This window comes from Sarcophilus harrisii, chromosome 2 (assembly GCF_902635505.1).
Source record: "Sarcophilus harrisii chromosome 2, mSarHar1.11, whole genome shotgun sequence".
NCBI classification, from domain to species: domain Eukaryota; kingdom Metazoa; phylum Chordata; class Mammalia; order Dasyuromorphia; family Dasyuridae; genus Sarcophilus; species Sarcophilus harrisii.
The window spans coordinates 216,431,025-216,453,928 of NC_045427.1; the positions used below are offsets into that span (position 1 = coordinate 216,431,025).

The 22,904-nt window shown below is 40.6% G+C and overlaps 1 protein-coding gene across 3 annotated transcripts in view; it reads left to right on the forward strand.

The window, feature by feature from the left end:
- Window positions 1–22,904, forward strand: part of DNMT3A (DNA methyltransferase 3 alpha) — a 152,406-nt gene that overhangs the window by 55,560 nt on the left and 73,942 nt on the right. Inside the window, exon 1 of one of the 3 annotated variants that reach the window (XM_031951440.1) lies at window positions 9,979–10,653. The exons of the other annotated variants lie outside the window; for them this stretch is intronic. Within the exon in view, the coding sequence (XP_031807300.1) occupies window positions 10,642–10,653 (12 nt within the window). The 5' untranslated portion in view covers window positions 9,979–10,641. Of the gene's footprint in view, window positions 1–9,978; window positions 10,654–22,904 lie in introns of those variants that run through there. 3 annotated transcript variants of the gene reach the window in all.

Consider the following 22,904-nt stretch of genomic DNA (forward strand, 5'->3'; position numbering starts at 1 on the left):
TGGGGCCAAATTCTGAAGGACTTTAAATACCAAACAGAGGAGTTAGAATTTGATCTTAGAAATAATAGGAAAGCACCAGTGGTTATTTAGCAAGGTATTGAAGAGATCATATCTGTGCCTTAGAAAGGTGACTTCCTTTGCTTGAAGCCATGTTGTATACAGAACAATATAAGAAACAATTTCTATACTTCCTATTAATAGTGACAGCATCTTTCTCTAGTTACATTGAAGACTCCTCTCTTTCTATCAGCCATATATATTCATCCAGTCAATCCCCAGTCTATTTCTTTTTCTTCATAATGGCTATCTGTGAGAGACTTGGTTGGAGAGCTGACCAGGAGCTCTGGGCACAAATGCTGTCTCTGATATATACTATATGACTATAAAAGTCACTAAAACTTTAACTTTTGTACTATAAAGTGTAAGACTATAAAGCATAGCTAAAATATCAGACTTTATTGAAAGATGGACTTCCTTTCCATTCTCACATGCCAAAAGGTATAGGATCTTGATCTGGATCATTTCAATAGCATCCCTAATACTATTCTTTTTCCAATCTAGCCTATTCTGAACCACTTGATCACATTAATGCTCAGTTCAATAAACTTCAATGGCTCTCTATGTCTTTAAGGTAGAGTATGAGTGATCAATCAACAAGCATTTCTTAAACACATCCCACTTGATAGGCATTGGAGATACAAATATAAAAGTGACATAGTTCTTGACCTGAAGAGGGTTACTTTTTCTTTGATTCCAAACCACTCAGCCTGGAATTTAAAGACCTCCATGGTTCAAATTCACTCTGCCTCTCAACTTTGGTCTTACTTACTATTCCTCAGTGCAAAAACCCTCTAGCCAGACTGACTGACTCCTCCCTCCTCTGTGTCTTTGACCATGCTATTTCCCAGCTTGGAATGTCTTTTTTCTTCCTCTTTCTCGAGTCAGATCTACCCATTCTCCAAGGTCAGCTCAAGATCCATCTATTTCATGAAGCTTGTGCCTATCACCTTAGCCCAACCAGATCATTCCCTTTTCAGAATTCCTGAAGCATTCATTGCCTATACTAATAATACTGGCATGAAACCTTATAATGTCTGGCATGGATCTTTAGCCATTTCATATATACATTTTTTCATCTCTCCAATTAGATTGTAAATGTGTGTGGAGACTGCAACATATTTCCTTTAGCTCTTCTTGGGCTGCCTAGGTGACTATTATACAAACTTAATAAATACTGAATATAGTAATGAATGATTGTGGGGATATTCAAAAGAAATTTGGAAAGAAGACTGGACTAAGATGCTTGGTACTTTTGTCCTATATCCAATTCCAACATGTAATAGCTATGTGTTCCAGGAAAAATCACTTACTTTCTCTGGGCCTCAGTTTCCTAATCTATAGCAAAAGGTTTCTGAATGTAACAAGAAAAAATTAATTTGAAATCAAATGCATAATGAATCCAAAGTGTTTCTGGCAGTGCTTGCTTGTGTTACATTGTACAACTTCACTGCAACCTTGGTTCTGAATATACAACATGCACGCTTTGCAATGAACTTGCATGCTGCCAGAAACACCTTGATTTAGATTCAAGACGGGGTCACGTAAAAATTTATTGGATGAAAAAGTGCCTCAAGTGGAAAAAGTTTAAGGAGCCCTGATCTTTAAGATGAAGATGTTGGCTAAAGGTCCTTTCCAGCTCTCTAAATTTATTATCTTTAAGACTAGATCATCTTTAAGATCCCCTTGTTATAATTCTATTTTGGTTTAGACCTTGGAAAATTTAAAGTAACAGTTCAAAAAAAAACTCAAACTAATGGAAGTGGAGCCAGTAGTGTTATATTTTAGTAGACTTATAATGCATTTGAGATGGAAGGATGAAATCTAGATCAGGGGAATCAAGGAAAGGCTTCCTTCTACTTAGAACCTTTTCTCTAAGTAGGATGGGATAAAATGGATTGAAACTGGGAGAGAAGAATCTGGTGATTTTAACCTTGTTCTGCAAGGCAGATATTCTGGATAGAGTGGGAAAGACCAGCTAATCTATAGGGTTGGCATTAAACCATTGCAACAGGAAGCAATGCTGATTGGACCTCTGAGATCTCTTCCAATTCTAATAGCCTCTGATTTTAGGATTACATGAGAGTACCATTGGAGAAACGAATTATAATGGGAAATGAAAAGATGCTGGGCTGAATACCCTTCTGGGATCAGTATTTTGTTGATAATATTTAGTAGATTGAAAAGCAAAGGAGGGAAAATGGGTATTATCTGAGAGCTGCTTTTGCAGTGTGAGGAACACCACCTTAATATTCTCCTGTTTCAAGGTGAGGAAGGTTTCAAGTAGTAGGTAAAAGGGGGCTTCTCATTCTAAAGACTGAGGCCATCTTTGAAGGTGAAATGCTACTGGTGATGTAACCAGAAAATGCTACTTTCAAGCCTATCACCTTCTGCTGAATCTCCAAGACAATTAAACACACAGTTCTTGTTTTCAATCCTCCAAACCTCAGGTAACTTTCCCCCATTCTCCATGTAGTACCTCTTCCTTAAGGCTATGGTTTGCTTTAAGGCCTATGAATTGGTTGCTGGGAACTGATAGTTTAAGTTTGTTGGGTGAGAATGGTGACTAAGGATTTATAAGTTCTATATCCATCCTTCCTATCTGCCCTCCTTTCTCCTTTATTCCTTTCCTTTCTTCTCCCTTCCCTCCTTTTCTACTTTCCTCTCTCCCTTACTTCCTTTTTCTTTCTCTTATTCTTTCTTTCCCTTTCTCTCTCTTCTTACCTTCCTTCCTTCCTTCTTTCCTATAGATCTATCTCCTCATGGAGTTTTTTTTATTTCATCATTCAATAACTTTGATTAAAATCAGTAAAGTTTTATTATGTACCAGTCATTGTGGCATACACCAAGAATATGAAGACAAAATTAAAATAGTTTCTAGCCATTTACCAATTATTCAACAAGCATGTATTAAAGTGCTTACATTAAGCACTATACTGGGTGCTAGAGAAATAATAAACAAAATCCCCAGTAGTGCCTGTTCTCAAGGAACTTACATCGTGTCTGTCTTTGTGTCTGTCCTTCCATCTGTCTATCTCAGAGTTATACTCTTTTATTTCCAAGAGGTTTATTTTTGTTTGGCGGGCGTATACTGAGGTCACCAGTTGCTAAAAATAAGTCAAAGGAAGAAGTATGGAACTCTGGAGCTTGGACTGAGCTGACCTGAAGCCAAAAGTTAATTAGTCCATATAGGAGACAATGAACCCAAGGAGTTTCACTCATCCCAGAAGCTCCACTCCCTAGTAGATGCCCAGGATACTATGCATCCATCCACAACAGTATCTTTCACTAACCCTAACCACATCCTATCATCGCTGCTCCTCCTTCCCCTTGCTCTTCTAGCCTCATCTTTCATAATCACAGCATTCACTTAGCGTCTTTCTCTCCTGAATTTTCTGTCCTTTGTCATCATAGCCACATAACCCAGTTAGCCCTAACCCTACTTACCTCTCTATGTGGTATCTACTACCAGAATAGAGAATTTACTGTTACTGAGCCTGGAGCAAATTCTGGGGATTTGGCTGGGGAAAATTAGGCACACAGAAGAGTCAGACTGTAGCTGCAGTCAAGACCAAAGAAGGAATGACTTATCTCCCCAAAAGTCTTCCCCTTATTCCCTTGGAAGTCTCAAGGAAGATAGGTCTGGGAGAAATGTACCACTGCAATGGGATCTTGGAAGTAGTGGCATCCCTGAGAGAGTTCCCTGAGGGAAGGCATTCGGGGCATAATTCTCACAAGGAAGAAGTATACCTTCCTGGAGAGGAAGAACCTTGTTTCCTACTTCTAGATGCTTTCACACTATGTGGCAGAGTCCTCATTGGTGTTGTGCTAGCTTCTGCAACTTAGTGACAGTGGATAGAGTACTAGACCTGGAGGCAGGAAGGGATAAAAAAGGGCACCTGAAATTGGCACAGATTTCTGCAGTAACACACATTTATATCACCACTAAGGCAAACTTCTTTTTGTGAATACTTTGTATCCTGTTGGTGAGAGAAAATGCCTAAGTGAATTATGCATAAATGAAGGCAAATGTATTTATTAAACTATGTATCATTCACTGTACAAATGTCTAGGGATACGGAGATAAAAAAAAAAATTTCCTTCCCTCAAGCAGCTTACATTCTGACTGAGGGAGATAATATTATAGGGGAGTGGTGGCAGGGAAGAGTATTTTAGTCAAGAAAATCATAGGAGTACTAAGACCCATAGGGAAATTATTTGACAAGTTTTTTCCCAGAAGCAATGATCATTTTGATTACTGTTCCTATAGCAAGAGGTGGAAGGAATGGACAAGTACCTGTACCTAGGAATTTCAGGAAGAAATGGCCAGGTATTTGGGGTTGGCTAGATATAAATAAAAATACCCAGGATTTATTTGGAGGTTCAATTTCAGGGTGTGGTGGCAAGGAGATGGTGATGAAGGGAGTGATTTGCTTTGGGTGGCATTGTGGGAACATATATTCTCTTGCCTACCTTGAAAATTATCTTACCTTATTATTATTATTAGCAGAATGTTAGCAGAAATAGTTGCAAAGAGTAGATAAAGACAATGAAGATCTAAATATGGGGCATAGGAGCATATGATCATAAAAACCATCCAAGGCCATCTTCTCCAACTACCTCATTTTACAGATGAAGGGACTGAAGCTTAGAGAGGGTAAGTGATATCCAAAGTCATATAGGGAATGAGTTGCATAGTCAAGATTGAAAACTAGGGTTTCCGGTCTTTAATAGAGAATTGGAAAAATGAAAAGCGGCAAAATTCATGGAGCCATTTGCTACCCTATGTGGTAACAGATGCTTTAAGTTGTATAGAAATGAGCATGAAGGGATGTATACATTCCTCAGTAATGTACATCCATCCAAGATAATCTCCAGCCTGCTCAATTCACCAAAGATCTATAATTTCCTCAGTAGAGGTCTTCCTTTCAAAGAATCAGACTGTAACCAATATACAACTTAGGAGAGAAATCTTAGAGAGTTGCCCAAGATTCAGAAAGTTATGTGATTTTACTGAACTGGTAAGTGCCCAAGGTGGGATTTAAACTCAGATCTTTCTGTGTCCAAATCCAGTATTCTCTACTATCCCACACTCACATGCTGATACTTGAATGTACAAAGATAACTATTTCTCATCCTGAACTGAATATGAAAACTGAATAAACTTGATAAGGAAATCTATTGTTTTATCTACCCTCCTCCACAGTCATATGGTTTTAAAATTCATAAACTTAAAAATAGACTCCTTCCCCTCCTCCTTCTCCCTACATCCTATTCCTCTCACTCCTGGTTTGGCCAGCTTCTCTTACTCCCTGTCTTTGTCGTTAGTTCTTTCAAGATCTTGGGTCCAAAGACCATTCAAATTGTTATTTCTTTCTCTTTTCTCTCACATCCATCCTTGGGATTGACTACAGCACAATTTATACCCATACAACTAGCTCAATACAGAACTAATCTACTTTAGTGTATAATGTACCTTAGGGCACAAATTAGATTAGGCAGGCAACTTTATAGTCTCTTTATTTAAATCACCTCTGATACTCACTGGTTCGGTGACAGAGTAAACCACCTAGACTCTGTGAGCCTCTGTTTCCCCATATATAAAATGGGGATAATGATCCCTATGTAACCTGCTTCAGGGAATTGTGGTGAGATTAAAATAATGTAGTATATGTGAAGTCCTTTGTAAACTTGAAAATCCTAAAAAAAATTCCAGGCATATTATTGTTGTTATTTTTCTTGCCAATGTTATTGCTATTTTCTTCTCGATTCTTTTTCTCTTTACTCTCTTGATCCATGATGCCATAAAGTCCCTTTTGTTTTTCAGATACTGATTGACCACTTGTTTGCAGGTCAAAACTGCTTTCCTGACATCTACCTGAACTTAGTGGCTGAATCCTCTATGAATTTCCTCTTATCATTAGCTAATTTTTTCCCTTTCCTGGCCCCATATAACCTGGGTCAGCAGCCCTAAATTGCTCAATGTTTTCAAACCATTTTCTCTTCACCCCCCCCCCAAACATTAAATCACAATAAAGTTATTCTTGCTCCAAACTTCTCTGTCTTTCAAAGGTATGAGTATAGGGTATCTGGTTAGAGCTTCTTCTTAGAACCAATCTGGATTAGAGTCTTCTGTATGAGGAATGCAAAGAGAATGGAGACTTAACTCTTCCTCTCAAAAGTTTGTTATCTATCTAAGGCAACAGAACATAAATACATTAACAGATAACTTGCACTGCTATATAAAGAGCTATGTGTGTGGTACAGGGGGCCATGAACCCTCTAGGAGCTTAAAGGAGGGGGGAAATCACTCTGGGTTGGGCTAGTCTAGGGCTCATGAAAGGCTTCCCTGAGGTTGTAGGACTTTGCCCCTAGAAGGATGGGTGGGATTCAGAGAAGCTAAGGTGGGGGAGTGGGGGTGGCGCAGTAGGGAATTTTCCAACAAAAGCAAACTACAGCATATATTTGGGGCACAAGGAGTGAATGATCCAGCTGTAGCCATGAAAGTTCCACTGTAGGAAAAGTGAGTGAAGGTGAGGAAGGTAGGTTAAGGCCACTTCATGGAGAGCCTTAAATGATAGAGACTTGAACTTTTTCCAGTTGGCAGGAGGGAGCCCTTGCAAAGGTTTTTGAGGAAGAGAGTAATGAAAATGCTATTTTAGTGGAACAAAAATGGGCAGCAGTGGTAGCTCATTTGGAATGATGTACTTCATTGGAGTCAGGAAGGCCAGGGTTCAAATCCCATATTTAACACTTTCTGAAATGAGCCAATAATTTTCTTCTCCAAATCTAATCCTTTTCTTAAACTTTCCTATTTTTTTTTGAAAGCAATACCACCTTTCCAGTTACCTATTTACAATCACAGGGCCATACACAACTACTTCTTAAAAATGGTATTTTATTTTTCCAAATATATGCAAAAAGTTTCGAACATTCACCTTTACAAAGTCTTATGTTCCAAATTTTTCTTCCTTTCCTCCCAAGGTAGCAAAGCAATCCAATATAGGTTAAACAATATATACAATTTCTTACTCTCACCTCAAATATTCAATTTGTATAGAAATGAGCATGAAGGGATGTATACATTCCTCAGTAATGTACATCCATCCAAGATAATCTCCAGCCTGCTCAATTCACCAAAGATTTATAATTTCCTCAGTGGAGGTCTTTCTTTCAAAGAATCAGACTGTAACCAATATTTTCCTCTGCACTTTGAAACATCTCTCACAAAAGTCCCCCTTGTCTGTATTTCCACAGAGATCACTAAAGTTCAGATCTCCAGGATCTTTCACCTCTAATAATGTTCAAATTACCTCAAATCTCTCCCTATTAGCTTTAGAGTAGCTCCCTATTACCTCCTAAATAAAACACAATACAGGCGGCCCCCAACCTGCCTTTCTAGACTTATTTATTGCACAATTCTTTCTTTATGCACACTGCAGTCCAGCCAGATTAGCTATTTGATTATTCCTAGCACTCAACATTCCATTTCCCAGTTCCAAACCTTTGCAGTACCTGTCTGCCATGCTCAAAATATGCCTCCTTCCTCACCTTCAGCTGTCAGAATCTCTGTTTTCCTTTAAAACTCAGCTCAAGGTCTTCCACATGAAAGCATTTCCTGTTTCCACAATCTTCTAATACTTTCCCCTGTAAATAATACCTCCTCTATTTCACGTATATGTTTCTATTTACAAATGTACATATTGTTGCTCCTTTTTCCTCCAAGGACTATAAACTTGAGGACAAATACTATACTTTTACCTTTTCATCTCCAAAGTTTAGCACAGTGCCTGGTGATAGATACTTACTAACTGCTTATTGTCGGATTGAGTATTATTAACTTTGTGATCTTGGTGATAGTGGTTGTTTTGACTTCAGTCCTGTCTGACTCTGCGACCCCTTCTTGAGATTTTCTTGGCAAAGATAATGGAGTGGTCTGCCATTTCCTTTTCCATCTCATTTTACAGAAGAGGAAACTGAAGCAAACAGAATTAAGTGACTTGCCCAGGGTCACACAACTAGGAAGTGTCTGAGGTCAGATTTGAACTCAGATTTTTCTGACTCCAAACCCAGCATTTCTATCCGTTATGCCATCTAGCTGTCCTTTTGATCATGGGCAGGTAATTAAATCTTTATGCAGTTCATACAATGGCTGATTTCTTATCTACTGAGTTATTTGCCTTGGTACTTTAAGAATTTTGCTGCTGCTTATGAAATCCCAGAATCTTTTAAAGGGCTGTATGGTAGAAAAATAGGAGTATTGGATTTGAAATCAGAGGAACTGAGTTCAAATCTTGACTCTCCCACTTAAAGCTGTGTGTTCTACAGCAAATCTGCTTCTGAGCTTCCAAGTTTCCTCATCTACACAATGATGAGCAAAGCTTTTCAGTGAGAGGTATCTTGACATGGTAGAGAGCTAGTCACAGAGAAAGGAAAACATCAGCTAAATCTCTGCAATATGGTCATTTATAAAATGAGAGAGTTTCTAGCATGCCCAGAATATACGATAGCATGAACCTCAAATTTCTTGTATTGGATTTTCCCTGTAACTTACTACAAGTCTCAGGGTGTTTTTTTTGTTTGTTTGTTTGTTTGTTTTTTTGTTTTGTTTTTGTATTTCTGTATACATTATAGCCTCTTCCCTCCCCCACCAGTTTTAGGGCCAGAGAGGCTAAATAAACATTGCCTTTTATTCAGCTTTTTGTCCATCAGGTCCATAGTACCTTGTATATTGGCTAAGAATTAACTCATATCAAATCAAAGCTTGTCAGATATCACCTCCTAGATAAGGCCCTTCCTGATTCTTGCATCCTATTCCTATTGCCAGGGCTTACCTCATTCCAAATTACCGTAAATTTCTTTTTAATCTATTCTGCCTTTACATGTTTACATTTTCTCCTTCAAAAGAATGTAAGCTCTTTGAGGTCGGGCGTTCCTTCATTTCTGTTCTCTATCCTTGACAAAATAGTCGACACACAGTGGGTGTTCAATTAATGCATCTACTACTCTGAAAATGGTTATAAGATAACCAAAAATGCTGTGCTGGGTCAGGCTTATAGTCCATCCACCTTAGGAGTCTGTCTCTGAAGGGAATGCCAAGCCAAAAACCCTTTCTACTCTGACCTTGGTTCATCCTAATGCTGATGACCTCCATCCCAGGATAGAGTGATGGGCTAAATGGTGCAGTATGTGGCCAGGAGCTGGCTATGGAACGGCTATCTGCTCCCTAGGGAGGGCATCCCTTTGCTCTGCTCTGCTGTTGCTGCCCTCTCTGGAGATCCTCTCCTTTCCCACACCACCCTCAGGAGCAGAAAGTAGGCAAGTGGGCTTAGAGCTAGCAGCCTTGCTTAGCTAAGGCGTCAGTGGGGTGGAGGAGTCCAGGGGTGACGGATGCTCTGAATCTCTTTGGCTAGCCTTGCCTCCCAGCAGCTTCTTCTCCTGGCTGCAACACGATCTGAGGAGCCAGATGCCAGAGAAAAGGGGCTGTGAGAAGGGGCTGGGATTGGAAGAGCTGGGGTGTGGGGGGGGTGAGAGTAGCTGGCCCCCTTCCAGACTCTTCTGGGGGTTGGGCCACATTGCTTACGTGGACATGCGGCTGTTTCCTGAAACTAGAGTCAACCTGGAAAAATCTAGAGCTAGAGCTTGGGAGCTGATGGGCTTGCAAGGAGGAGAGGAGAGAAGGTGGGGGTGGGAAGGGGGGATAGCTGTTTGTGCATGCACCCACATACGTGTGTCTAGCTCTAAGTATACAGATGTGAGTCTGCACGCTCCTGCATGCACCTCGGTGCGTGTGTCTTTAATCACAGGGAAGCAGCTGGCTTGCTGCCAGGGTTCCCGGATGGCACGGAGCAGAGCCACTGCAGGGCCTCTCCATCTGCCTGATAGGCTGGGGTGGGAGCCTTAAAGGCACAGCATCACCCCGGGGGAGAACGCTTTGTGAGAGCAGGGAGCCCCTTCACTGGTAGGGAGAGCCGGGACTGGTGGCCTGGGCAGGAAGATTGGGGGCAGAAACTTAGGCTGGGAGGCCTGAGAAGGGGAAGGGGGGCGTGGCTGATGGGAGAGCCTGGGAATCTGGAGAAGGCGATAGAAGGGAGGAGCCTACTGCGCCCCGCAGAAGCCTCCTCCGCACCCACGAGCTCACGTTCTCTATGTCTCTCCCATGACTGTGAATTTCAGGTCCTCTTCACGCCTGGTCATCTAGGCAACTGGGGCCATAAACTGAGGCAGCCCTAATTTTTTTTTTTTTTCCTGGCGTTTGTTTTAGTCCCTGCGTCATCCATTCCCCTAAGGGGCTGGGGGAAGGGCTTTTCCTTGGCCACACCCTCTAGCCTTGGTCCTGTTCCTTGGGTTCCATACACAGCATCCTGTGGACCCTCCCATAGGAGGTTTTCTTGGGAACAGAACCAAAGGAGTCCCCAGGCTGGCCCAGAGGTTGTAGAAGAAGCTGGCAGCAAGGCAGGAGTGGGGAGGGAAGCAGTTTACTTGGACTCTGGGGAATGGCATTGCCTGAACCTGACCTCTCATCACTTTCCCTGTGCATCTCTTCTACTTGGTTCCTATAGGAACTGCACGCCAGCAAAGCTCATGATGACTCAGGTAGGCAACTGGGGAAGGGGGGGGCGGGGAGGGGGGAAAGATGGGGAAATGTAAGGACCGTGGGGTGACGAATAGACCTTATTGCTGATTTTCTTCTGCCAGATAGTGGGGTTCCTTTGCCCTACAAATCCCAGGCCTTAGTCGGGATTTCTATTCACTGAGCCCTTATTTCTAAACCTGACTTATTTCTATGATGAGACGGAAATACAAGGCCAGAAAGGGAGGAGGAGTTAAGACTTTTATGAGCCCTTGAAGACTTCCTTAGCAAACAGTGGCTGGAACAAACAGCTGCTGAATACACAGGGCATATGGGGCTGTGGGCTTGGGGGGAGAAACAGGGACAAGAAGGGTACCCTTGGGTACCAGCCACATAGAATGGATGGATGCTAGGAGTGTTTCTTTTGGCAGAGGCTGGAAGGATAAGAGCCTTCTGCCCTGGATGAGGTTGGCTTCTTGCAGTGGACTGTACTGTGGGAACCTCCTAGCTTTACCACTCAGATTTCATTGCAGGGAAGGGGTTGAAAATTTCTGTTATAAGGCAACCATGAAATCAGCCAGCTGGTCAGACATTGTGAACACCTGAGAAGTTTAGCTAGGCTAGACTGTCTTGAGTTGTGAGCCAACAGATTTGAAAACTGGATGGGCAGCAGATGGGTGGGGCTGTGGGTGAGGCTGATGTCTTTTGCCCAATGAACAGCAGATGCCAAAAAAAGAGAAAATTAACCAAAACCAGTTATTTAGTTAATAGCTGAATCAATAAATATTTATTGAGCATCTATACTGTGCTAATCTCTGAGGATGCATAGAAAAACAATATACAGTCCTTCTCTGGGAGTAAACAGTCTAATGGAGATGTCAATTTGCACACAACTATGTACAAGCAAGATTGGACAGGATAAATTGAAGATTTTATATATATATATATATATTTTTTTTTTTTCCTGAGGCAATTGGTGTTGTGACTTGCCCACGGTCACACAGCTAGGAAGTGTTAAATGTCTGAGGTCAAATTTGAACTCAGGTCCTCTTGACTACAGGGCTGGAGCTCTATCCACTGCACCATCTAGTTGCCCCAAAGATGAAAAAGAGCTTACTCTGTATTAGGGATATTAATTTTAAGAATCAATCCCAGTCAACCAATAAGTATCTATTAAATACTTAAAATGTATTACAGTAGTCCTAAACTGGGTCCCTAGAGACTATCTATCTATCTATATAAAATAGTTCTTGCCCTCAAGAACTTTATATTCTATCTAGGGGAAGGCATTAAGTATTTACAGAATAGATCCAAAATCAATACAAGATATTTTGGAAAGGGGAGGAGGAACAAATTCCCCATTGTAAAAGTTAGATTTCAAGGCTGTTTTTTTTAATATTACTTGAAAGTAGATACATTGGGGAGAACAATTTGTAAATAGATTTGGGGAAAGACTAGATCTGTCTTTATATTTGCCATACCTTCTAACATGAGGAGACTATTAAGCAAGAAAGAAGGAGATAGGCATGGGAGAATAGGAGGTGGTTACAGGTTTATGAGGCAATGTGCATCAAAGTTTTAGAATCAAATATGGGAACAGGTAGGAAAAAAAAGACTGAAAGTAGTTTCATAATTGTTGTTGATCTGTTTCATTCATTTTTTTGTGACCCATTTGGGATTTCTTTGATAAAGATACTGGAGTGGTTTGCCATTTCCTTCTCCAGCTCATTTTACAGATGAGGAAACTAGGCAAATAGTGTTAAATGGCTTATCCAGGGTCACACAGCCAATAAAGTGTCTGAGGCCAGATTTGAACTCAGAAAGAAGACTCTTCCCAATTCCAAGCCCAATGCTCTATCCACTGGTGCTAGCATCCACTAGCACTACCTAGATGCCTTTTCAGTTTCATATATAACACCACATTTTTAGAGTTATAAGGACCCTTAGAAGCCATCGGGTCCTACCTCCTTATTTTTATGAAAGTAGAACCAGAAAGGTGAATTTATTTGCCCATGGTTACAATGGTAGTAAATAACAGAACTCGAGTATGAACTCAGCTCTTCTTCCCCTAACGAAACACCTTTTCCATTGTTCCACACTATCTTAAGCCAAGCCAATGGTCAGGAAGGAAGACAAGTATTTTTGTGGTAATGGTGGAGGGGTGTGTATGAGAGATGCTTTTCAAGCAGGGGTTTGAAATCTGGATTGAATAGTTCTATAGTCAGATAACAAGTATTTATTAAGCAACTATGTATCAGGCACTATGCTAAGTACCAGGGATACAAAGAAAGGCAAAACCACATTCTCTGCCTTCAAGGATCTCATGTTCCAATGTGAGGACTCTGTATGTGAATAACAGTACCTATAAGATATATACAATGCAGAAAGAAGTTAACCTCATAGGAAAGGCACTGGTGGTAGATATAGGAGGAGAGGGGGGTTTTACTGAGAAAGGCTGTTTGCAGAAGATGAGAGTTGAACTGAGTTTCCTAAAAAAGCAGAAGGAGAAGGTGAGAAGGGAAGACATTCTGGTTATTAAGACAAAGAGAAATTAAGAAAAGATGAAGCAGAAAACAGAATCCAGTTTTTGAGAAACTGCAAGAAGGCCAGTGTTCCTGGATCATAGAGTATGTGAAAGGGAGTGAAGTCTAAGAGGGGAGAACTAGGAAGGGGCTTGATTGGGAACAGATAAGAGATGCAGTAGATAGAATACTGGGCTTAAATTAATCAGGAAGACTCATCTTCTTGACTTCAAATGTAGCCTCAGACATTTATTACCTGTGTGACATTGGGCAAGTCACTTAACCCTATTTGCCTCTCTTTCTTCATCTGTAAATGAGCTGGAGAAGGCAATGACAAAACACTCCAATATATTTGCCAAGAAAACCTCAAATGGGTCATGGGAAGTCAGACACAAGTAAACAATAACAGGTTGGGAAGTAGTTTAAAAACCAGATTTTATATTTTGATCCTAGAAGTAATAGGGAGCCACTGAGATTTATTAAGGTTGGTAGGAAGGAACGAGACTTACATATTTCAGAAAGATCACTAGAGGAGACCTTGAAGGAAAAAAGGAAATAGCATAAAGTATGCGGTACGGTGGAAAGTAATTCCTCATTTTATCAGCATTGCAGGCTTTCTGCTGCTGCTGCTGCTACTGCTGAGAGGGGAAAAGGAATGGGCACCACACACCAGATTTTCTCCTCTTTCCTTTAATGTCTACACACTATTGGAAAGCTAGACAAGCTAAAGCCGATATTGCTTGCTTCTTGTAGCAATAGCTACTACTGGTACAGCCCTTCTCCTTGGACAAGGAATCTCAACTACAATTCCCCAGAGCTGCTCTTTAATTCCTGATCTAAAGATGGCTGCCAAATTGAAAATAAACCAGAAAAATAAACAACAACAATAGGGGGAAAAATCCCAAAATTTGGATATGTCACTCCCTTATTTAAAAATCTTTGATGGCTCTTCTCTTGCTTCTAGGATAAAATCTCCAATTTTTGGCTAAGCATTTAAAACTCTATCTGAGGTTCAGTTAGGTATCATAATAGATAGAGAATGAACCCTGAAGTCAGGAGGGCCTGAATTCAAATCCAAACTCAGACACTTAGTAGTTGGGTCATTTAACCCCAATTGCTTGAAAAATTAATGCATTGTGCATTTTGTGCACTGCATGATGTGACTCCCATTTATTTGTCCAATCATCTGCCACTAATGGCTCTGATAACTTTCTCCCTTCCAGCCATAACTGAGTTAACTATTGCCCAAAGAATCCATCTGTCCTGCCTCCTCTTTGTCTTTGCTTTTATGGTCCCCAATGTCTTAAATGCATTCCATCTTTAATTTGATCATTTAGATCTCCTAGTTTCCCCCAGGCCACAACTGAGATGTCAGCTTTTCCTTGAGATTATCTAATTAATGCTTTGCCCCTCTTTGGATTATTTTGTATCTTTGTATTTATTTCCTGATGTACATGCTGTATGCCCTCAGTAGAGATTAAGCTTCTTGAGAGCAGGCTGCTGTTTTTGTCTTAAATGTTTTCACCACCCAGTAGTGCTTAAAAAATGTTTGTTAAATGAATTGTGAAGGCAAAGAATGTTGTGTCCATCAAGAGTATTTGAGGAAATGAGCTTCATAAAAATCCTTAGTGGGATCTAGGGAAGCCCCTGTCAGAGGAACATTTCATAGACATGGATTGTGGACATTTTTATGGCTGATTGGAATTGTAAAAAATATTTTCAGACTTATGCTCAGACTCAGCTCAGTTATGTTCAGTCATTCAAGTATTTATTGAGCACCTAACATGTTCCATATTGAATTAGTCTCTGGAATAGAGACCAAAAAAATGAAACAGTTCTTGCCCTCAGATAGTGTCTAGTCTATTGGCTCCTAATCCATATAGTGGTATGTGCAAGGTAAATAAAGGCACAATAAATGGAAAATAATACAAGGAATATTTCAGTGAGGGAGGCCCAATTAATTGGGAAGGGGACGGTGATCTGTGGAATAGGTTGCCACCACTTTTGACAAAAAGTCAAATAAGAGGGAAGGAATACATTCCAGGCATGGGGAACAACCGGCTTGTACAGATAGGGAGAGGAGAGTTGGAATATTTATCATGGGTGAAGAACATATAGGGGGCCAGTTTGTCTGGAACATAAGAATGCATGCTTACAAAAATTAATGTTAAAAACTATCTTTACATGTAATTGAAAAAATAAAGGGAGGAAAAAAGAGTGCATGGATAAGATTGTATAATCAGGCTTAAAAGGGGAGCTCAAACCAGATTGTGAAGGGCTTCAAATGCCAAATGCAGAAATTTGTATTTTACTGAAGAGCAATAGGGAGTTAATAGTACTACTTGAGCAAGAGAGTTACTAGGTTATGTTCATTTGACAGATGTGGGGAAGATGAATTGGAGAGACTGTTTCATGGGAAAGATTTCAAATGTCATCCAGAGCCCATCCCCTGAGGCCCAGAGAAGAGTCTTCTTTGTGCTAAAAGTTATTGTAGTCTCCTCTGCCTGTTCTACCCATAGGTCATACCCTGCAATTCCATTGTTTTAATTCTATCATTTCAGCTAAATTGTCAGTTCCTTGGGTTGGGAGCCATAGTCTAATTCTTTTGTAGCCTTCCTCCCTTCTTCCCTTAGGCCATCACAGTGCTGGGTAAGTGCTTAATAAATACTTCCCAATTGGCTGAGACAGCTGTAGCCCTGCCTCAGTGGGAAGCTGGAAGCAAGTGGGGGGCAGTGCCCAGCATTTGGCTCACGGTGATTATGAAGTCAGTGTTGATTGAGAAGATAAAGGGTAGTCTCAGGAGCTTATCTTCATCTTTTATGTGGGAAAGGAAATTTGGTTTGCCTTGAACTTACCCAGCACTAGAGAATAGGCAAGACAAGAAGCATTTATTAAGCACTTACTATGTACCAAGCACTGTGCTAAAGCGCTCAAGATACAAAAAGTTCCTGCCCTCAAGGAGCTTATATATTAATGGGGAAGACAGCACACAAAAAGGAACTGAAAAGGGGATGGGGAAGATACCTCCTAGAGGACATAGTGGCCAAGTCCTGTGAGTCAGAAGTAGAATAGTGAGAGAGAATGAAATATGGCTAGTCTAGGCCAAACCTCAGATGGAGTCTATGGAATGAATTCAGTAGAGGGAGAAGAGGTAAGTGCTAGAAAGAACAAAAGGGTCTTCCAGGACAAGGAGGCCTCAGGTGTGAGGGGAAATTTCAGGTTAAGGTAACTGAAGCATGGTATCCAAGTCCAGAGAATCCAAAGCAGAACCAGGAAGGAAATATAGTAAGGAGAGCAAAGAAAATGGAGGAGTGAGGAGGAATAGTGAAAGGGGATGTGGGTGGGCTAGGTCCTGAGGAGGGAAGAGCTAGGTGGGAGGGAAGAGGGAAGAGGAGGGTGGTAAAGGCACTGTGATGTTAAAGAAGGACTGGACTGATACTGTTTTCGGAAATTGGGAGGGAGGATGAGGATAGGGATCTGGTGGGAGGGGCGAAGGCTGTCAGAAAGCCACATCTCCTAAGGCTCTGTGCCCATGGAGCTGGCAATCAACAGGAAGTAAGTCCTTGAGGTGAGGAAAGCCACGGTGATACACCGGGCAGGAAGTGACAAGAGAGCTATAAAAAGCACTCTTGTGTGTGTATGGGAGCAGCATCATGGGGCCCAGAAACCTAGCAGCTGCTTTGGCAGCCCCATGGGCTAGGGAGTGGCCAGAAGGAGCCAAGGGCCATGTCGTGGTAAGAATGACAGTCTGATCCCAGTCTGACACTTCCCCCATGGTGGCAGGATGGACCAGCTACACCCAGGTACAGCATTCCCTGCTGTCAAGAAAGTTGGCGAGGGGAGCACCTGTGAAGATGTTTTTCGTGTCAGTAGCATCCGCGTATGAGCCTGTCTGTGCTTGTCTGCCAGGGGAGCCGCCTGGAACAGCTGGTCCCGTTGGAGTCTGGCATATTTCAAGTTTCATGCCGTCTCGTCATTCTGACCCACATGACCATAGCGAGGCCTCCTGAGGTCAGAGGAGAGACATGACCCAAGGGGCTTTCCCTTGCTGAGGCAAGGTGGAAAAACCTAGAACGAATGCTTAGGAACTACAGAGCTCTGCTTTCTTATCTAGAAATAGGTTGTGCCCAACCTACCGGCTCTCTGAGCATCTTCCACTCCCTATTCTATTTATTAGCTTTGACTTTTTTCTACTCCCCCCCGCCAAACCTCCTCAATTATGTCTCATTCCTACGTTCTTACTCTTTGAGAGATTTCTTCCACCCACTGTAGCCTTTCCATTTCTTTTCTATGAAGGTCTTCTATTTCTACCCCATTCCTTAAGTTTGGTGGATGCCCATTTGGAGGAGTTACTGTAGACCAAAAGTGAAGCTGCTGTGGTCCTTAGGACACAATCCTTTTTTTCATTCTTAAATCTCCAAGTCCCAGTTTCTTCCTTTGTGTTCCTTCTCCTAGTCTTCAGTTTGAGGGCCATAACTTTAGAGCTGGAAGGTACATCAGAGGCTGTCTAGTCTACCCCTAATTTTGCAGATAAGGAAACTGAGGCATAGGGAAGTTAGGTCACACAGGTAATGTCAGAGACAGGATTTGAAACCCAGGTGCTCTTGTCTTTAGAGCTATGGTACATGACTATACCATGCTTATTCCTTTTTTTTTTAATGAAAGCTTTTTATTTTCAAAATATACAAATGGATAATTTTCAACATTCACTATTTTCCCCTCCCTTTCCCTCTACCCCCTCCCCTAGACAGCAGGCAATCCAATATATGTTAAACATGTCATCCTTATTCTTTTAAAAAATCAAAAATTGAGTCTCCCTGCCTGTTAGTGCAGGGACCACTCATGGGCTGATCTCACTTTGAGAATATAGAAGCCTTGTCCATTTCTGACCAGGGCATTTTGCCCCTTCTTAAACAATCTGGTGGTCCTCTGCTTCCTTCTGAATTCATTTCAAACACCTGACCAACTTAGCCCGGATACAGCTCAAGAGATCCACCAGCTTCAGCCTCCCTGATAGCAAGGATTCCAGATTTGCATCATCAAACCCAGACTTATGTTCTCAATCCTGTGTCCACTGAGTGTTCTATGTGGGGTTTTTTTGTAGGTGTTGTCTAGAGCTCCTAGATCACTCCCCTTTCTTCCTTAATGAGTTCAAAACCTGGCTCACAATTTTTCTCTCCTCCCCAGTTTTGGCCACCCTCCTATTAGCATCCATTTTGATTCTACCTCAGACTTCCTAACCATTCAGTTCCTCTACCTATCCATCTTTCATGAACTTTCATGACCCTCACCCTCCCTCAGCTAAGCACATAGTCATACTCTTGATCCTGTTATCACCCTTCAATGTACCACCTCTATGTTCAAAAATCCCTTTATCTGACCATAATCTATAGGCCTTTTAGCTCTCTACTTTCCCTTACAAAACCTTACACTTTGTCCACACCGTGGCCTCCAATCCCTTGATCCCTAAATTCTGTCTGACCATCTCTCCCTGCACTAGCTACTCTTTCCTCTTCTTCCCATCTTGACCCTTTGCTGAACCAATCCCATTCCCTACTGTTTTCTTTTCTTGAATCCTTAGCCTCCTTTATGTTACTGTATAACTTATATCAGATTGCTTACTATATTGGGAAGGGGGAAGGGAAGGAAGAAAAGGAAGGAACAAAATTTGGAACTGAAAATCTTGCAAAAGTGAATGTTGAAAACTATCTTTACATGTAATTTAGGAAAAATGAAATGCTATTGAAAAGTTTAAAAAAAATTTATGTTGCACAACTTCAACTGGGCTCTAACTGCTGCTAGGCAATCCTATTATACCCCCATTTTTTTAAAATAGCCTTTTATTTACAGGTTATGTGTATGGGTAACTTTACAGCATTAACAATTGACAAACCTCTTGTTCCAATTTTTCACCTCTTACCCCCCACTCCCTCCCCCAGATGGCAAGATGACCAGTAGATGTTAAATATATTAAAATATAAATTAGATACATAATAAGTATACATGACCAAACCGTTATCTTGCTGTACATAAAGAATCAGACTCTGAAATATTGTACAATTAGCTTGTGAAGGAAATCAAAAATGCAGGTGGGCATAAATATAAGGATTGGGAATTCAATGTAATGGTTTTTAGTCATCTCCCAGAGTTCTTTCTCTGGGCGTAGCTGTATACCCCCATTTTCAACTTACTCTCAGTCTCTAAAGTGGTTCCTCCAAATCTCTTCATCCCTCACCAAACCTCCCATGGCTCCTTCTCTTATTCCTAACTTACTTTTGCCTCATATTTTACAGAAAAAAAAATTGAGGCCATTCACCGTGAGCCCTTTCTTGTTCCTTTTTCCCTCATCTATCACTCAGGCATCTTCTGTCAATTTCCTGTGTCTGCCCATCTTGAAAAACCCCTCATTTGGTCCTTCCATTCCTACTATCATCCTATATCTCATCTGCCCTTTGTGGCTAAACTCAAACAGGTTTTCTATGATTTGTACTATCATTTTCTTTCTTCTTACTCTTCTTACCCCCTTATAATCCAACTTTCAACCTTATCATTCCATTGAAACTTCTCTCTCAAAATGACACGTTTAATATCCTCTAGATAGCAAGTAATCTAGAGGAGGGGGAGAAGAAAGGGAGAATAATTTGGAATTATTTGCAAGGGTGAATGTCGAAAACTACCTTTGCATATATTCTGAAAATAGGTATCATTAAAAAAAAAAAAAAACAACCTTTTTTTCCAAAATTACTTACCTCTTAATTATACCAAATCTGATGGCCTTTTCTCAATCTTCATTCTCTTTGATCTGTCTACAGCCTTTGACATGTAGATACTCTCTTTTCTCTGGATTTTTGCGAGTCCATTCTCTCCTGATTTTCCTCCTACCTGACTATTCCTTTTCTGTCTCTTTTGCTGGATCCTCCTCCAGATCACATGCTCTAACTGTAGGTGTCCTTCAGGGTTTAGTTATGGTCCCTCTTCTTTTCTCGCTATACTATTTCACTTGGTGATCTCATCAGCTCTCATGGATTTGATTGTCATCTCTATTCTGATAATTCTCAAATCTACCTTTCTTACCCTGATCTTTCTGACCTTCAATCTTGAACTTCTGCCTTTCAGACATCTAGAACTGGGCATCCATCTCAAACTCAACATGTCCAATAGAGAAATCATAATCTTTCCCTCTAACCTGTACCCCCCTCCTACCTTTCCTGTTACAGTAAGAAACAACAGCTTTCTTTCTGACTCTCAGGCTCATGATCAAAGAATTATCCTGGATTCCTTACGGTCTCTCACTCCCCATATCCAAGGTTGCCAGAATCTGTCAGTTCCACCTTTGTAACATCTCCCAAATATCTCCCTCACCAAACCCTTAATTACAGTGCTTTCCTTCTGTTAATTATCTATTTTATCCTGTATATAAGTTGTTTTGTACATATGTGCTTACAAGTTGTCTCTGCCACTATAAGCAATTTGATGGCAAAGACTATTTTACCTCTTTGTGTTCCTAGAGCTCAGCACAGTGCCTGACACATGGTAGAGATTTTTTTTTTAATTTAATAGCCTTTTATTTACAGGATATATACATGGGTAACTTTACAGCATTAACAATTGCCAAACCTCTTGTTCCAATTTTTCACCTCTTACCCCCCCCACCCCCTCCCCTAGATGGCAGGATGACCAGTAGATGTTAAATATATTAAAACATAAATTAGATACACAAATAAAGAATACCTGACCAAAACGTTATTTTGCTGTAGAAAAAGAATCAGACTCTGAAATATTGTACAATTAGCTTGTGAAGGAAATCAAAAATGCAGGTGTGCATAAATATAGGGATTGGGAATTCAATGTAAACAATAAGTATACATGACCAAAACGTTATTTTGCTGTACAAAAAGAATCAGACTCTGAAATATTGTACAATTAGCTTGTGAAGGAAATCAAAAATGCAGGTGTGCATAAATATAGGGATTGGGAATTCAATGTAATGGTTTTTAGTCATCTCCCAGAGTTCTTTTTCTGGGCATAGCTAGTTCAGTTCATTACTTCTCCATTAGAAATGATTTGGTTGATCTTGTTGCTGAGGATGGCTTGATCCATCAGAACTGGTCATCATCTAGTATTGTTGTTGAAGTATATAATGATCTCCTGGTCCTGCTCATTTCACTCAGCATCAGTTCGTGTAAGTCTCTCCAGGCCTTTCTGAAATCATCCTGTTGGTCATTTCTTACAGAACAGTAATATTCCATAATTTTCATATACCACAATTTATTCAGCCATTCTCCAACTGATGGACATCCATTCAGTTTCCAGTTTCTAGCCACTACAAAAAGGGCTGCCACAAACATTCGTGCACATACAGGTCCCTTTCCCTTCTTTATAATCTCTTTGGGATATAATCCCAGTAGTAACACTGCTGGATCAAAGGGTATGCACAGTTTGATAACTTTTTGAGCATAGTTCCAAACTACTCTCCAAAATGGTTGGATTCGTTCACAACTCCCATGGTAGAGATTTAATAAATGTTTATTAAAAAAATGATTTTCACATTGAACCTAACATCCTCCCTCCACAAATGTTTATTGACTCAATGACTAAATCTTTATTCCCACTTTTTACTTTGCTTCCCAGGATTCTATAGTTCCAAATTAGACAGCCATAATTAATCTGAAAATCTTAGCATAGGAACAATCCTTAGAGACAATATCGTTGTGAGGGGACTGTTTTCTTCTTATGGGAATGAGTGGTCTGGTAGAAAAAAACCTTGGGAAAAAAAAAATTGGAGTCAAACCAAGGTTCAAATCCTAGTAATTTATGTGATCTTGAAAATATCTAGTTCTTACTCTGAGCCTCAGTTTTGCCATCTGTAAAATGAGGAATCTGAGATCTCTAAATGAGTTAAGTGTCTTCTCTCTCTTAGCACCATGGTAGTTGAAATGATCTATTATTTACATATAAGTATAAAGTTTTTTTTTCTATTCTAACTTTAAAATTCTGGAAAAGTCTGACTTTGGGAATAGAGGTGATAGGAGAGCTGTATCTCCCAAATCTCCCTCTTCCCTCCTATCCAGCTTATACAGCATAGTCAAATCAGTCTTCTTAAAAATAGCTGTCTTTCTAGACCCAAAATATTCAGTGGTTCCACACTGCCATTGAATAAACGTTCAGACTTCTCAGCCCAGCATTCAAAGCTCTCAACAATCTAGCTCTAGCTTCAATTCATTACATTTCCCATCTCTCTAACCTAATTGAATACCTCACCATGTCATCCAAGTCTTAAAAAGGGTAAGGGACTCAGGGACTGGCAACTATAGTAGAGAATAGAGAAACCCAAGGAGGTACATATCAATACTAACCCCTTGTTTATATATCTGAACTAGAGTTCAAAGGAGTAAGGGAAGAAGAGTCCTTCTCTGTTTGAAGAGTTAAGACAAAATTCAGTAGCAGCACTTGCAATTGCCAGAGCAAGTGTAGAAGGGCTATCTATTCAAAGCACTCTGTGTTCTCTGATCTTCCTGTTGGGTATTCCACACTCTCCTTTGCTGTGGCATTATCCATGCCTCTATCCTCTTTATAGCTGTACCCCTAGAGTGCCATCCCATTCCCTTTTCTCTTACCATATCATATATTTTCTCTTAAGTGATCTCATTAGATTCCATTATTATCTCTGGGCAGATATTATCAAATATACATATTTGGCTCATTTCTCTGAATCTATAGTTCCACATTGTCAACTGCCTGGTGGACATTTT